Consider the following 18,831-nt stretch of genomic DNA (forward strand, 5'->3'; position numbering starts at 1 on the left):
TGCTCCAATCTTCGATTTAAATTTTCTCAATTGAACTCTCAAACTCAATCTCAACCTTCTCAAACTTAATGTAATTACTTGATTTTAGAATGTTATTGAAAAAGACTATAATACTACTGATAATGAACTAAGTTATTTTGTGAATGTTACAATACTAGTGATAATGAACATTGATGTTAGAACTGAAGCAACCATTTAAGGTCCTTAAGCAGAAATGAGATCAGACCCAAATCCTAAAATTTACAGAACGTTCAATTTACCGAGAACAAACAGAATACTATCCATTTAAGATGAAAAATACAACATGCTCTAATAATAAAAGAGAACAGAGAGAAAAGAGAATTAGGAACTTACCCTTGAAGATCTGATTTTCTTCGTGTATCCTCTTCTCCAAAATGTCATGAACACGAAACCCCATAATGGACACTACTACTTAATTTTCTCTATGTTCTCTGGGATGGGAATTCAATAATGTGTAAGCTCTGGCTTTTTGGTGAGGGAAAGAATTAAGAGAGATTTGTTTTTTTAGAAATAGGTAGAGATTAAAAAAAAACTTACAGAACTATTCTATAAAGCATAAAAAAGGAAGAAGATGAAGAATCCCATTCAACCCCCTGCTCCCACTAACGTAGTAGAGAGAAAAAAGGGGAAGGAGCAACTCCTTCCCTAAAAATATATACATTTTTAAAAAATATAAATAAAAATATTTTTAATAAAAACTTTAATATATATTTATATGATAACTACTTTATCATATAATATATATTAAACTATATGTTATATCAAATATAACATATAACCTATAATTTAATATCGTATCCAATATAATATAACCTATAGTTTAATTCTCTCAACAATGATATTTAATATAAATCCTATTTATATTAAATTTAATTATATGAATCCAATTCACATAATTAATATTTGAATCATATTCAAAGATTTATTTCTTCTCAAATAAACTTTATATTATAATGTATCAAATACATTATAGTAATTATATCATATATAACTAAATTAAATTAATGATACCACATATAATTAATTCCCTCATTTGATTTGAACAATTCAAATTAATCCAAAATTGATTCTCATAAATTTCCGTTGAGCTACAGAGGGGACCTCATGGACCTGTAGCTTGAAGCTCTAACAGTACTTGAAGAATTAATTAAACTCTTTAATTAAATTACTCAACATCCATTAACTATCGAGCATTCCACTAAAGACCAATAACTGTACTTTTCGCACTACAGATATATTTCTGTGTCCATTGGATACAACCAATCAATAGTGCGATGACCTTTCACAAATTGGTCGTAAATATAGTTTGGCCAAAATTACCATTTTGCTCCTGTAATGACATCTAACTCCTTAAGTACTACTGATCCCTCTAATGAACAATAAATCATAGTCCAACTATGATTAAACTCCTCGCCCGTGCGGAAAGGGTATGGCGCCACATTGATCAAGCCCCGGAATAAGCCTTTAAGAGAGCAATTTATCTACTTACCTCAATGTTGAAGAAAGAGTGAATTTCATTTAGTGTATTTGTGTTCTCAGCTCCCTAATAAGACGAATCCCCAAAATGGTAGGCTTGTTGAGTCAGAAATCAAGCCACTCTTACTCATACAAATCGAATGACCACTTTCATAGGCAGGAGTTCATAACTCACTCAGGATTTAGGTCATGTCACCTATGGTCATCCTAGTGAAATGTAAGTCTCTATTATGAACAACGTTATATAATGAGACTAGTATTTTGTAGTCCGGGTCTTATACGAACTCCTTTTTATAGAATATTCTCGCTCACATTTTTCTACATGAATGATCAGGATTAGATCATTTGTAGCACTTTACAACAATTGAAACATCTACAAAGCAGGTCGTATTCGTAGTATCATCGGGATAATGTATCCAACCTTATCCATCTACTACAGGCCATTTAGGTTATCACATAAACATGATCCACCGTATATCCACATGTATATCTCTACATACATGTTTAAGCTACAAAAGATAACTTTGGATGTTAGTTCATTAGTTTATGGGTTTAATGCTATTAAATGTCAAAAAAAATATCTCATATTTTATTAAATAAATAAAAAGTTTATACAATATAATTACAAACTACAGGACCTTACGAGATTTAGGAACACCAACCCCAACAATCTCTTATTTTTCCTAAAGCTAGTGGGGTGTACAATGTAAAAGTGAAACTAATATACAAGTACATAAAACAATAAACTAGGGCATAACATATGCCTAGTACAAAATCTCCCACTTGCCATAGACTAAATGTGGTCTGTCTTGTAGATCCATACTCTGTAAATGACCCTCAAACACCTTAGTCGTGATGAATTTTGTATATGGATCAGCAACGTTATGCTCCGAAGCTATCTGCATGACGATCACGTCCTCGATGGAAAATCTTTCGGATGAGATGATACTTTCACTTTACGTGATTCTCGCATTTGTGACTTCGAGGCTCTCAGAAATTAGCCACAACACCACTATTATCACAATAAACGGTGATGGGCTTTGACATGTATGGAACCACTTCCAGATTAATCAAACTTCCTAAGACATACAACTTCCTTAACAGCTTCACAAGCTACTATATACTCGCCTCCATGGTGGAGTCAACAATGTACCTTTGCTTGGTACTCCTCCAGACTACTGCTTCTCTGTTAAAAGTGAATACTGATCCTGATGTGGATTTCCTAGAATCCTTATCAGTCTGAAAATCAGAATCCGTGTATCCTATGAGGATCAAATCCTTAGAACCATACACGAGTATGTAATCCTTCGTTCTTTGTATTAATCCAAAAAATAAGTTGGACTTCAATTAATCAAATCATTAAATAATGTATTAGTTATTGATTATTATCAAATTAAATAAAAATAAGTATAGTGTCTATTTAATTAGCAAGGTAATGCATTTTAAAAAACATGAAATTTATTATATATTTCTAAAATATTAATTTTATAAATATAGATATTTTTTTATGGCAACATCCGGACAAAAAAACTCATCTGACCTTCACGTATCTTCAATACTTAATTTATAATTTTAGAGAAGAAGATGACCTATTGTTGAGTTGTATGTCCTAAAACTCGCAGTTTGTAGAGTTAAACATGATCTATAGTATACAAATAAGGTTGGGTACCTTATTTTGGTAACACTATCGGATACGGCCTACTCTGTAGTTGTTACAATTTGTTAAGATGCTACAAACGAAGTTATCCTGATGCATTCATCTATTGACATAAGGAGTGAGGGCATCCTATGCAATAAGTTTACATAAGATCAGACCAAGAAATAAGTCACTCTTACTTTATAACGCTATTTACCGTTTAAGACTGACTATTTCGCTTAGATGACCTAGGTAACTCTATCTTAATCCTAAGCTAACTATGTACACCTGTTTATTCGGGATTATCTTTTGATTTGCATAGGTGAGAGTAGTCCAACATCACTGCTTAATAAGCCTCCCATTTTGGGGATAAGATCGGATAGATAGCTGGGGACATAATTCTGCAAAATAGAATTCACGCCTACATGATTTAAGGGATAGAAGAAAGGTTGTTCTCTCAAGTACTAAATCCAGGTCTTGAACAAAGAGCCCCACCCTCTCATTGGCCAGAGAGGGATCTGGTTTAGTGATTGGATCACAAACCAATTGTTTATTAGAGAATCAGTGGAACTTAAGGAGCAAGATGTAATTTTGGGGTTAAAATAATATTTGACCAAGCTGTTACTACGAACAACCTGTGAAGGGTCGACTTACTGATTATGGTTAAATCAAGTGGATACAAATATATCTACATTGAGGAGAGTGCAACTATCGAACTATAGTGGTGTGACTCGATAGTTAACAAATATTGATTAATTCGGTCTAAAGAGTTGTAGCCAATTAATCTCAAATCGTTGTAGTTCATGATCTGTAGGTTCATAAGGTCCCTCTATTAGCTCATAAAACATGAACACCTTGAATTAATAAATTGAATGAATTTGGAATGATATCAGTTTGAAGTGTTCAAATTGAATTTAGGGTTTGAATTTGAATAGTTCAAATTCAAATTAGGGATTATATAATTATATTTGATATAATTAATTAATGTTTAATTTATCGAAATTAAACAAAATTGGAGAGTTTATAATATTTAAATATTGATTTAAATATTAATTACATAAATAAGATTCATGTTTAAAATTAGGTGTGTGATTAACTTAATATTTGATATTAAATCATTATTTAATTAATTAAATTGCTTAATAAATTAATATCAAATTAATTTTCAAATATAATTCAATTTGAGAAATTGAATTCTGAAATTTTAATTAATTTTGAATTAATTGAAATTAACTTTCAAATTGTATTTGAAAATTGGAATTTTCCACTTAGTGAAAAAAATCTACTGTTTCACCAACTGAGTAGATGGAACTCTACAATTCACACATCTATCCCATTCAATCTTCAAGTTGGAGGTGTCTTTGACTGAATTTAATCATGTCTGCATGTAGTTGAAGAATAAAAACACTCCAATTTGGCAGAATTGAGTGCTGAGGTTATTGGAAATTTTTGTTCCTGTTGAGTTCTTCTTCCTCACCTAAAACCCATTCTATTTCCTTCATAAATTCACTTCATTTGCGAGTTCCACCACTCAAACTCAAGGCTGAGAATAGTAGAGAAGATCTCTTGGTGGTTCATTGAAGATTTGGAGCTGAAGATTCATGAGGAGCAGCTTGCATTGGGGATCTTCAAAGGTATGTGTTGAAAACTTCTTAATTACTTATGAACAAGCTTATTTTTATGTCAAAATTAAGAAATTAGAATGCTTAATGATCATGTTTTCTTCCGCAACTTATTTCTGTATTCCAACACCTACAAGAAATTTAAAAAAAAAAAAAAAAACATCGGTATGGTGCTTGACACAGAACCTCCAATGCTTAAGTCAGTATTTAAAAAAGGGTCAGAACAAGCTAAGAAGGGGTAGAAGACCTTACCTTTGAGGTGCTTATAACCCCCTATTTATGGTGGGGTTGACTTTAGAATTTCAAACCTAAAGAGGATTAGGAAAAGCTTATTTGGGCCAACCATGGGGGTTAGGATTCCATGGGCCCTTAAGGTCCGAGGCAGGTGAGTTAGGTTGTTCGACCCAATTCCCTTCTTCCCCATCTTTTCCTCCCTTGGTTTGTTGATTCGTTTCTTGCACTCCTCTAATCCTCACGTAGAAATCATTTCTCTGGCTCTACCCTTGACAGTATGTTCTCCTAACTTAGAATTCTTGGTCTAAAATGACCCATAATAATTAATAATTATTTTAGAAAATTGAATGAAATTTTGTGACATTTGAGTAAATATTATTATTTTTATTTCTTAAATTTAACAATTAAAAGTGATAAATGAATCATCCAAACACAGTTTAGGTAGATAAATGCACTAATCATATCACAGAGAATGTGAATCATTCGATCTTCCTAATTATTGAACTAAAAAAAGATACAAAAGTTAGTACGACCTATATATACACACACACGTAATGATCATAAAAGCAGCATATTGTTAAATTTGAGATAGTAAGCTGCCCTTTTTTTTTTTTTTTTTTTAAATCGCCGTTATAGATGTTTCAAGTTAAATTAAAAGTTTATTAATCCCTTTGTATCTCCTTAATCCTTACTCTTTATAAAAAAAATATTTTTTTAATATAAAGTGGGAATAAGAGATTTGAACCATAAACCTTTTAGGTCTCAGTACATACAATACCAGTTGAGCTAAGTTTTTGTTCACCACATTATAAAAAGTATTGTCTAATAGGTTTATGAACTATAGAAAGTGTCTAATAAGCCTAAAAATCTTAAATTTTATGTCCAATAGATGCACGATCCTATTCAACATTGATCAAAATTCACAAACTTACTTGACATGAAATTGAAAGTTTGGGCTTCCATTAAACATAAATTCAATTTTATTTAAAATATGTTGGTGATCTATTAGATACAAAATTGAAAGTTGAATTACTTATAAGAAATATACACATTTTAAATAAATTTAATAGTCTAAGAAGCTAAACTTATAATCTAACCTAAATTTAAGAAGATATTAACGAAGGAAAAATACTTATAATACGGTTTTGAAATAAAAAATTTGAAAACAGTGACAATGACGTCTAATTAGAAAATATTGTACTGATCTTTTCTAAATAGTTGATTATTTTATGGACTAAATTTGCACTTTCTCTATCTCTTTCTCTCTTTTTCTTTTTTTATCAAATTAATCATCCCCAACACAAACCTTAAATTGTTTATTTGCTTCAAAATTAAAATAGTCAACTTGTGAACCAAAGAATTTTAACTGAGAAATAACTTAAATAATTTAAGATAGATTTGTTTTTTTTTTTTTTCCCTTTTTTAACCCTCTTTTGCTTGCTTTTTTTCCTTTTTTCTTGAAAGAAAACTTCCATAACCAAAGTTTAAGATAGGCATTAGCCCCCTCTTTTGCCTGCTTTCATGCTATTTATTTATTTTAAAGGAATGGTAAATCAATATGAAGATAAAGATGTGTATACTATGCCATGCACATTGTAATACAAAAATTAATTAAGGAATAGAGTAAAAAGAACAGGGTTTTCGATGTAAAAAACTTTAAAATAAAGGTTATATTACATTAATGTTTTGAACATTCATTGTTTTGAACATTCATTTTCTTTTTTTAAAGAAGTTTATTAGACTTTGTTTTTCCACTAATGTCACTTGCTATTTACAATTTAAGCTTTGACTTCACAAAAAAAAAAATACATATATATAGATATATATACATATGTATGTACATACATACATATATATGTATGTACATACATACATATATATCTATGTACATACATATATATATATAGTTTTGATTCTCTCTCCCCATGCACGATCTTAGGGCTTCACGCCTATTGATGTTCCATTTTAAAAAAGAAAAAGAATGTTGAAACTCTTCTAGTTCCCTTTTCTTACTCCTCTCTCTTTTCTTCTTCCTCTTCCCTCTCTTTTCTCATTCTCGACGTTGTGAGTTGCAGGCGAAAAACGGACGATGTAGGGCGAACCAACGGTTGACGACAGAAGACAGACGACGTGGGGTGAATCTTCCGACGCGGTGCGAATCTTCTGGCGCGAGGCGAGCAGATCAACGCATCTTCCGATGTGGGGCAAGTAGATCCGACGAGGGACAAGGTCATCCGACGCATCTTCTGGCACGAGGCAAGTAGATCCTGCATGGGAGAAATCAACGATGTGGGGTTCTAGATGATGATGGTCGACGGTACAAAGTGGTTTATATCGTACTGTCATATGGATACGGTTTTATCAGAACTACTTTGTTTTTTGTTTTTTTTTTTTATAAATATTGTGATATACATATATATTCATTTTCAATATATAGGGTGATTTTTCGACATACATATATATAAAAACGATATTCTAACGTCAACGATGGTTTTTTCAATAAGTTTTCAGGAATTTTTGGATTGTCATGGTTGTTCAACAATGGTGCCACCGCTGCTAGCTTTATTTAACAGAAAATTAAGATTGTGAAACTGAAGAATATAAGCTCAAACATTCAACATTCAATAACTATTTCACATTTCTTTAACTTTTACAGTTAGTTATTGTAACTACTTATATCAAAAATTAGTATAAATACTCATCATTTACAAATTTTGTAGATACAACATACATAGCTTCAAGAAGAACTTGAAAATCTGTAAAAGAATCTGTGACTTAACACTTAATAAGAACTCTCTCCTTCCCGTGGATGTAGGCTTCAATAAGCCGAACCACGTATATCGTTGTGCATCTCCTTCACTTCTTCCCATCGTCTACACGATTGAATGGTTGTTCTTCATTTTCTTCTTCCCATCGTCTACACGATTGCAAGGTTGCTCTTCATTTCCTTTTTCCATCGTCTACATGATTGCATGTTTCTTTCATCGTTTACTCAAAGAAATCGCACAAATCAAACAAGAAGACATTAGGGTTAGAAGAAGTGTAGGAATTTAAAAGGCAGAGAACGAGAGAACAAGAGAGAAAAAGAGAGAGAAAGAAAATTAATTCTGAATTAATCACCCATCAGAAAAGGTTTTTTTCTTTCATTTCTATCAGACAAAGAGCAGTGGTTCAAACCACGTGTAAAGCATCAGCTGGAAAATTGTGGCGTTTAATAGCCAAGTTCTCTACCATACCAAAGTAGTTTTGGGGCAAAGAACTGGGCTCACGTTTGGATCAACAAAGAAAGGCCATACAAGTTTTCATCATCTGGGCTGAATTCAACAAATATAAAGAAGCAGGCCCAACAAAGTGGTATTAGAACAAAAGACTTACAAGATCTCAATTCTTGAAGAATCAAGACACAAGTTTTTCATCCAAAAATGTCGTAACAAGGTTTGAGGTGGAGAAATTTGATGGCAAAGGAGACTTTGGACTGTGGAAGGCCAAGATCAAGGCAATTCTCGGCCAACAGAAAGCTCACAGAGCCCTCCTTGACCCATTAACTCTCCATGCCATTGTGACAGCTCAAGAAAAGGAAGACTAGAAGCTGGCAGTCTATGGTACGTTGGTTCTAAATCTTAGTGACAGTGTTTTTAGACAAGTTTTAGATCAATAAAATGCATATAGGATATGGACTAAGCTAGAAAAGTTATATACTACTAAAGATCTTCCTAACAAAATGTATCTTAGGGAGAAATTCTTCACATTTAAAATAGATTCATCTAAAATTTTAACTGATAACTTAGATGAGTTCAAGAAAATTGTTGCTAAATTTAAAACTCTAGGAGAAAAACTTGGTGATGAAAATGAGGCCCATGTGCTTCTAAACTCCTTGCCTGAATCGTATAAAAAAATAAAAAATGCTTTAAAGTATGAAGGGATAGTATAAGCACAGAAACTACAATCTCAGCCCTAAGAACTAGAGAGCTTGAGTTATAGATTGATAGAAAGGATAAACCTAGTGGTGAAGGTTTATTTGTAAAAGGAAACTTAAAAAAAAAAAACCATTCAAAAGACAGAAAACCTCACAACTCAAAAGAAAATAAATCAAAACAGAAAATAAAATGCAAGTACTGTAAGAAAAAGGAACATCCAATTAAGGACTGTTTTATCCTAAAGAGAAAGAATCAAGAGAAAGAAAAGAATTCTAAAGGCAAACAGCCTAAAGCATCTGTTGTAAAAGGATCCTTCATCTACTTAAATGCTTTAGCCTCAACTTTAGACAAATCCAATCATGTAAACCGTCTAGGAAAACATGATTGGGTTCTAGATTCTGGATGCACCTATCACATGACCTCAATGAAACCTTGGTTTAACACCTTTAAAGAAATAGAAGGAGAAATGGTATATATGGGAAACAACCAAGGCTGTAAAATAGAAGCATTGACTCTATTTCCATGAAACTTATGGATGGAACTATCAAACTTCTTAGGAATGTGAGATATGTTCCATTACTTAAGAGAAATCTAATCTCTTTAGGTATGCTAGATGCTATTGGGTGTGAGTACAAGGGTAAAGGAGAAACCCTTCAGGGGCTAAAGGATTCTAAAGTGATATTAGTTGGGGAAAAGATAGATGATTTATTTGTGGTCAAAGAAGTTGAAATGATGACAGGGGCATATGTTGCCACTACAAATGAGATCACAGAGGCTGATGTATGGCACAAAAGGTTATCTCACATTAGTGCTAAAGGCCTAGAAGTCCTATCTAAACAAGGGATTCTCTCTAAAGGTCTCTCAGAAAATCTAACCTTTTGTGAACACTGCGTTTTAGGGAAAGCCACAAGGCAAAGTTTCACTAAAACACAACATACCACAAAAGCTATCCTAACTATATACACTCTGGCCTATGGGATCCAGCTCCTACACCCAGCCTAAGTGGCTCAAAGTATTTACTTTCTTTTACTGATGACTTCTCTAGAAAAAGTTGGGTTTACTTCCTTAGAACAAAGACCAAGTGTTTGATAGGTTTAAGAAATGGAAACTCATGATAGAGAAACAAACTTCTAAAGAAATTAAATACCTAAGAACTGACAATGGACTGGAATTTTGTAGTGAAGAGTTTAACAAATTCTGTAAAGAAACATGAATTACTAGGCATAAGACTGTTAGATTCACTTCTCAACAAAATAGAGTAGTTGAAAGACTAAATAGAACAGTCATGGAAAGGGTTAGATGTCTCCTATCAGATGAAATTCTGAGTGAAAAATATTGGACTGAGGCTGCAAGCTACACAGTGTACACTTTAAATAGGTGTTAACATTCCTCCCTAAATTTTTTTGACTCCTGAAGAAAAATGGACCACACTTCCACCTAACCTAGCAAACCTAAGGGTATTTGGATGTATTGGTTATATTCATCAAAATCAGGGGAAATTAAAATCTAGGGCAGTAAAGTGTATGTTTGTAGGATTTTCTGAAGGAGTAAAAGGATTCAAGATATGGAATCCTATTGAGAAAATGTTTGTTATAAGCAGAGATATCACTTTCAGAGAGAAAGAAATGCTTATGCAAAAAGAAAAGACATCTTATGAAGTTCCTAATAGCCTTAATACAGCTAGGATTGAGGTGAAGACATCTAAAGTTTCTTCCACTAACCAAAACCCTCCTATTGATTTAGAAGAAGAAGAGAAGGATGTCTTAAATGAGAATATAGGGAATACTGAAGTTGTACCTGATTTAAGTCAGTATTCCTTAGCTAGAGATGGACAAAGAAGAGTGATAGTTCCTCCAGCTAGGTATACTGAAACTAACTATATGAACCTAGTTTTAAATGCCACAATAGCTCCTAATGACCAAGAACCAACCACTTTTGAAGAGTCAGTGAACTGCCCTAATGCTAGGTCTTGGATTCAAGCTATGTATGAAGAGATGGAGTCACTCACTATCCTGGACCCTAGCTCCTCTTCCTAAAGGGTGTAAACCTATAGCCTTTGAATGGATATATAAACTAAAAGAAGGTTCTACCAAAGAAGAAAAGCCTAGGTACAAGGCAAGGTTAGTGGCTAAAGGGTTAATCAGAGGGAAGGAATAGACTATACTAAAATTTTTTCACCAGTAGTAAAACAAACCTCTATTAGGCTACTTTTATCTCTAGTTGCTCAGTACAATCTAGAACTAGATCAACTAAATGTTAAAACTACCTTCCTACATAGAAACTTAGATGAGGTTATCTATATGGTTTAATCTAAAGGGTTTGAGAAAAAAGGAAAGGAAGACCTATATTGTCTCCTAAATAAGTCAATATATGGTCTAAAACAATCCCCTAGATGCTGGTACAGAAGGTTTAATGACTACATAGAGAGTATTGGATTTCAAATAAGTTACTATGATATTTGTTCTTATATTAATTCTTCTACCTATAAGGACAACGTTTATTTATTACTCTATGTTGATGATATGTTACTAGCAAGAAAATCTAAGGAGGATTTAACTCATGTAAAAAAATCTCTTAAAGAGAGAATTTGACATGAAGGACTTGGGTCAGTCTAGAAAGATCCTTGGGATTGATATTCAAAAGGACAGAACTTCCTCAACTCTAACCATTAGCCAATTAAACTACTGTGAACAAGTAATCAACAGATTTAATATGACTATGCAAAACCAGTCACCATACCAATTGCTACTCATTTTAAACTTTCCTCAGAAAACTCACCAAAAGAAACAGACATAGAACATTTGACTCAAATGCAATCAATTCCTTATAATCAAGCAGTAGGGAGTCTAATGTGCTTAATGATATCTACTAGACCAGACCTCTCATACAGCACTAGTCTAGTCAGTAAATACATGTCTAACCCTGGAAAAAGACATTGGGAAGCAACAAAATGGATTTTAACATATCAAAGTACTATTGAATCAAATTTAGAGCTATATAGATATGTTGATTCAAATTTTGCAGGTGACCAAGACAAAAGAAGATCACTAACAGGTTATCTATTCTTATTTCTAATTTGTTATGTTGGAAAGCAAATTTATAGTCAATCACAGCATTGTCAACCACAGAAGTAGAGTACATGGCTTTATCAAAAGCAATAAAGGAAGCACTGTGGTTAAAATGATTGGTGAAAGAATTTGATATTAATCAAACAGTAATAAAAATTTACTGTGATAACCAAAGTGTCATTCACCTTTCCAAAAACCCTCAGTATCATTCAAGGACTAAACACATAGACATCAAGTATCATTTTGTGAGAGATAATAGAGAAAGGAGAAGTAGAGGTGCTAAAAGTTCATACCACCGAAAATGCAGCCGACATGCTTACCAAACCTGTGAATAAACTCAAGCTTGCAAACTGTCTTGGTCAAATCGGGTTTCTGCTTCCTGAAAAAGGGTGAAGACATGTTAAATCCGGAAGGAGAAGAACTTGCATGTTGAGCTTAAGGTGGAGATCATTTGAAGAATATAAGCTCAAACATTCAACATTCAAGAACTATTTCACATTTCTTTAACTTTTACAGTTAGTTATTGTAACTACTTGTATTAGAAATTAGTATAAAGACTTATCATTTACAAATTTTGTAGATACAACATACATAGCTTCTAGAAGAACTTGAAAATCTGTAAAAGAAAGAATCTGTGACTTAGCTCTTAATAAAAACTCTCTCCTTCCCGTGGATGTAGGCTTCAATAAGTCGAACCACGTATATCGTTTTGCATCTCCTTCTCTTTTTCCCATCGTCTACATGATTGTAAGGTTTCTCTTCATTTTCTTCTTCCATCGTCTACACGATTGCATGTTTCTTTCATCGTTTACTAAAAGCAGTCGCACAAATCAAACAAGAAGACATTAGGGTTAGAAGAATTGTAAGGAATTCAAAAGGCAGAAAACGAGGAAACAAGAGAGCAAAAGAGAGAGAAAGAAAATTAATTCTAAATTAATCACTCATCAGAAAAGGTTTTTTCCTTTCATTTCCATCAAACAAAGAGCAGTGGTTCAAACCACGTGTAAAGCATCAGCTGAAAAATCGTAGGCGTTTAATAGCCAAGTTTTCTATCAAACCAAAGTAATTTTGGGGCAAAAATAGGGCTCACGTTAGGATAAGCAAAAAAAGGCCATACGAGTTTTCATCATCTGGGTTGAATTCAACAAATATAAAGAAATAGGCATAACAGAAACTAAAACTAGCTTGTTAAAATAACTTTCAACCTCATTTCTTTTTATTTTTCTTTTCTCAATCTCTAAAACCAAAGAAATTAATTAGAGAAAATATTTTAACAGAAGAGCAGTGATTTTCAAGTGCGAGATTTAGTTAGTTTGTGATAAAGTTTTGACTGGGGGAGGGGGGGTGAATTGCAAAATAGGGTCGACTAAATGAAAAGGAAACGGAAGGATTCTAGCCATGGATGTTGACAAAATGGAAATTAGAGAGATTTCTTATAAGACTAATAAAAGCAAGGGTGAAGAAAATAGCTATGGAGGCTGACAAATACATTTTCTTTTTCAAAATGCTTATTCAAGGAACAATGGTGGAGAATCAGAATTCCCCCCCTTTTTTTTTTTAGAAGAAAACGACAAAGAAGAAGATAGAGAAGGAAAGGATGTGAGAAGGTGAACAAGAGAGGATAGAGAAATAAATTTTTTATTTTTTAAATTTAAATATGCCATTCTTAGTATTTGAAATAATAAAGAAAATACCTAATAAATGTAGAAAATGATGACAGGAATGACCAAATTGAAATCATAGGGACCAATTGCTCCTTTACCTAAAAGCTGAGAGACTAAAAAGGTAGTTTCTCTACTAAAAATCAAATGTTAAATGTATTTTATCTCTCCAATTAAAAATAAGAAAAAAATTATATTAAATATATTTTCTCTCTCTAATAAAAAATAAAAAAATATATTAAATACATTTTCTCTCTTCATTATAAGGATATAAATAGGAAAATATATATATAAAAATTGGACATAGGGTAAAATTATCCAAAATAATATTAAAAACATTTCTTTAAAAAATTTCAAATTTAAAGACATGGTTGAAATATATACCCTAGAGGATGTTTTATATAAAAATCTCAAAAGAATATTTCATCATAATCAAAAGGAAGTCCATGAATGGAATATATTTTAGACGTAGGCCCATTTTAATAGAAAATGATGGGTTACGTCGATGTGGCTACGTAAATGACCCATTAAATGATGGTTGGTCCATCACGGTACTTGATCCTTTTGGACAAAATAGATGTTTTGTGACCCAACAGGCCAACACCATATGCAGATTTTTGTGTTTTGAATATTTTAGCTTCTATTTAGCAAATTAAAATGGTTAGAATTCCTTGAATTTATTATTTGAGGAGAACTTGAAATAATGTTCTCGAGATCTAATTTATATTCATTTAGATAGATGACATATATAAATCCTCTAATCTTAGTGGTACATCTCTAATCGGTATTATCTTTTTCGTTTTTTTTAAATAAAATTGCTCTCTAACTTCGTTCGTGAATATATCTAACACATTATTAGTGAATTATGTATATCTTTATATCAATTTTTTTTATACTATTTATGTTTTCTTACTTTCTTTAATTATAACGAAAATTAAAGAAAATGATAATTGTTCTTTTTGTTCTTATTGTTTTATCTTTAGGGTTTAAAAGGATAAGAAATGTCATTGGACAAATTGCAAAAATTACTCCTGAAGTATGTTGTTAGTTGCAATTAAACCCTCAAGCTTTCAATTTTAAAAATTGGCCCTTCAACTTCTACAAGTGTTGGACCTTCATGCTTATAGTAATTGTAGAAATTGGACCATAAATAACAAAAATTGATCCCTCAAACTTATAAAAAATATTATACAATTTATACAATTATGTAAGTTTGAAGGTTCAATTTGACCCGATTTTAACACTTATATAAGTTTGAGGACTCAACTTTTAAAATTTGACCTCTTACTAACTAAGAGGTCCATGATTTGAATTCTTTTATTTTCTATTGTACTCAAATAAGTGAAGTAGAATGTTAAAGTATTTGAGATATATATATTTGTTAAATTTACCATGACCCATAAAATTAAAATTCGGGGTGATTTGAATGATTTAACAATATATTCTATTAGAAATTAGTTTATAAGTTTAAGATGCAAAAGCTAATCAACTTTACTCATATGCTCTATTTATTTATGAAAATAATGATAATAATAATTCACCTCCTTGTAAACATACATATAATATACTTTTTATTTGAAAATTAAATAATTTTTTGTAAATTTAAAACACGGTCGTCCACCCACCATACAAATATTTTATGTTATTGGAAAACATTGTTGCTCCCAAAAAACGACACATGCTTTACGCTACTTCCATAATTTTGTATTTTTCATTTCACTTTATAATCTTTTCGAACTCATACAATTGAAAAACCCGAAACATAACAAAAATATTTTTCGAATTTACAAAATAAAATAAAGGAATTACGAAAAACAAATATTAATTTCTCTCGATATACCTAGATCAGAAAATAAATTAAAGAAAAGGCAAATTAATTAGTACACAGCTGGCAAGCAACAGTAATGACACCAAATAAAATATTATTAAATTTTATAAATATAATTTTGGAGCGGCAAGAGGTCGGCCCACTAAGGTTTTATACTACAGAGAAAGTATAATTAGCGACATTCATGGATTTATTTAATTAATTTTGTCCGCATTCGTTATTCCTTCTCAAACGTATCTAGCCATCTTAATCCACCATTTCATTTGTTCTTTTTTTTTTTTTTTTAATTTAATCAGATCCAATTAATAATACCACACAAAATCTTCGTTCTAAATCTTGTTTTGGTGGATAATTTTAATTTGCCAATGTCGATTCTTATGCAAATGCAACTAATTATCTTTATTCAGAATAACTTTTTTAAAAGTGATAATATAATCAAAGCAATCTCTTCTTTAAGTTAAGTGTTTGTTATTTGTGCAAATGGCATCTTCCTTTTAAGCCATGGTTTCATTACACCATTGTTTTAATTTAAGGTATATTCTCATTTGAACTCAATAGTACATTATAACTAGGCCTTAACAAGTTTCAATGCATGAATCTGCCAAATATATATTACTCTTCAAATTATGTGTAAGAAAATTTAATATTGTAAAGATCTAACTGCCGAAAAAATTAGATAGTAAAAAAGGGATATATATAACAAATAACACATGTTTTTACATATATAATGATTCTAATGATTAATTTTTATTGATCTTTGTCTTAGCTTAATCTATGAACAACCATTCTAGCAACGGCTGATATTACATTTGACCTAATGTGTGCTTAAAAGTTAAAAGTGCTTTATGTGAAAGTTTGCATTCTAATAAAGACGTTTTGTTAATAATTATATTCCAAATAATCTCCTCCCCAATAACATTACATCTTCATTAATATCATCATTTTAAGTAAATGATAGTAGTATAAGTAAATGACTCCTTGTAAAATATGTGTTTACAATCCATATGTTCATTCGGAACCATATAGCAAAATTTAAAAAGTTGCATTTGTCTTGAAACAAAACATAATTTGTTTGTTTGTTTGTTTTTTTTCTAAATTAAACAAGATTCAATTTCATTAATATTAAAAAGAATACTTTATTACGTACGTAAGAAATATATAGAGAAGACAGTAATTAGAAATTAGAAAAGCAGTCCAATTTAAAGTAATGGGTCAACAATTTTCTTCATTTTCCCATTATATTAAAAAAAATTATTATTGTTGACGTGGTAGTAATATTTGAATCTAATATATGGGAGATTTTTCTTTGAAGCCCATATTATCACAAAAAACCATATTGAAAATTAGAAAACAACTAATTCCACAAGCTTAAAAACAAAAACACATTTGAAATTGAATTATTCAACCCACATCAATTGGAAAGGCAACAAATATATAGCATGTGATATTGGAAGGACTATTGAAAAAGAGAGGAAAATAATTAGTAATAGAGACATAACAAGAACAAGTAGTGAAGAAGTATCAATGCTTCATTAAGATTCAAGAACAAATTAATGAAACCATTATGCCAAATCCCAACAGAAAGTAAGGAGTGATAAAGAAAAACTTGGTTACGAGAACCGAAGGTTAGGCCAATTTGAAGCTACTCGTATTATTCATCAAAAAATCATAAGTTTGAATTTTTTTAAAAAATACGAATATAAATCTTTATCAAAATTTAGACACACCCAACAAACACAATTTTTTCTCCAACATGCATTAACACTCTCCTCTCCTCAACATTGGATTTGGGCAAATCTATGAACACACTCAACACCCCTTCTTTCCCAAGTAAATGCCTTCTTTAGGAAACCCACAAAAAAACACCACATTCAATTTTCCACTCTCATCCATACACGCAATGCCTCAAAATACACAATTTACTTTCACCAATTTTCACCCTCAAAAACAAATTCCCAATCCAATTATATGCGTAAATTAAATAATGCACTTCAAAATTTCGAACCAACGAAATTCTAAAGAGAGCATTAATGTCTTAACTTATATTTTGTACATAAAACTCAGAAAATGTTTCCAAATTATCACTACATTAACTTCAATTTAGCTACAAATATGTGCACGAAAGAAAAAAAGGAAAAAAAAAAAAAAAAAAAAAAGCCCATAACTTTCTCCATCCACATTCATCATACGAATGTTGGCCAAAAAAGAAAATAAATAAATAAAAAAAGGGAGATTAATTATAATTAAAATTTGGATTTTTTCATGATGATGATGATGATGATGGATTGTATGCAGTTGCAAGACACCTCATTACATCAACTTGAGCTTGAAGAGCCGATATATAATCTAGGGTTTCTTCGATCAACGAAATTTCATCCATAAATTCACCTCCCGGAACCAAACCACGTAGCACTTTTGTTCTTTTTAGCACCAATCTTTTTGCAACCGACTCCGCCGCCATGGCTTTCATACATTTATTCCTCCGCCGCCGCACACGGCGGCTTCTTTTCAGAATCATCCCACTACTCCATGAGCTTCGTGTCATTTTTGAATTGCTGATTTGTTTCACCCTCTCGCATACGGCCCGCCCTAGTACGCCGTCGGCAACTCGACGGCTTCGGTTATCAACGGAGGAACTGGCGATTACCGCTCGGCTCCACCGGGTGGCGCAGTTTCGAGAGGAGGCTAAAGCTATGTCTGCAGATAATTTAATGGCGGTTTTTCTCTCGATGACCGTCATGTTTTCGTTGGAGGAGGTTGTGTATATTTGAAGACCCGTCATCCATTTCTTCAAAAATTCTCGTTTTAACGAACTGGGGTTTCGCATTCTGATATCATAATAATATAATTAAAAAAAACACATACACACAAACACAATTGTGTAAATCTTGAGAGAATTTAATGGGTTGTGCATAAAAAAAAATGAATTATATGATGGGAAAATGGAAAAAAAAAAATTGAACATACCTGGGAAATGTGTGGTTTAATGAGAGAAGAGGATAAAAAGAAGAAAATTTAAGTGTTAAAAATGAGAAAGAAAGGGATTAGTTGTGGGAAGACAGAAGCAGAAGATTTTAGAGATCCAAGAGAGTTTATAGAGAGAGAGATAGAAGAATGTGCACAAACCAATTGATGTGCTTAAAGGAGGGCAATGGTGGGCCAATTTAGAGCGAGACACAGCACATGCAAGCACATGGAGTTAATGTCCCACCACCAAACCCTAAAGGGTAATATATCAAAATTTTCAAAAAAAAAAAAAAAAAAAAGTTAGAAATAAAGAAAAAAGAAAAAGAAATAAAAACTAAAAAGATTGGTGATTAATTAAAGGAAGGTGGTGCCATTAGTCTCATTCAATTCTCTCATTAACC

At 31.8% G+C, this 18,831-nt stretch overlaps 1 protein-coding gene across 1 annotated transcript; it reads right to left on the minus strand.

Moving 5' to 3' along the window:
- Positions 1-17,460: 17,460 nt before the first annotated feature.
- Positions 17,461-18,580, minus strand: LOC120071590 (transcription factor IBH1-like 1). The gene is made up of 2 exons (XM_039023938.1): positions 18,431-18,580; positions 17,461-18,291 (listed from the first exon to the last, which is right to left on the minus strand). Exon 2 carries the CDS (start codon positions 18,288-18,290, stop codon positions 17,724-17,726), a length of 567 nt encoding a protein of 188 aa, XP_038879866.1. The 5' UTR covers position 18,291; positions 18,431-18,580; the 3' UTR covers positions 17,461-17,723.
- Between the last annotated feature and the right edge of the window lie 251 nt (positions 18,581-18,831).

Source organism: Benincasa hispida, chromosome 2 (genome assembly GCF_009727055.1).
Source record: "Benincasa hispida cultivar B227 chromosome 2, ASM972705v1, whole genome shotgun sequence".
NCBI lineage: Eukaryota > Viridiplantae > Streptophyta > Magnoliopsida > Cucurbitales > Cucurbitaceae > Benincasa > Benincasa hispida.

Excerpts from the sequence above, each read along its gene's own strand:
- LOC120071590 (XM_039023938.1), bottom strand. The coding sequence starts at position 18,290 with ATGCGAAACCCCAGTTCGTTAAAACGAGAATTTTTGAAGAAATGGATG.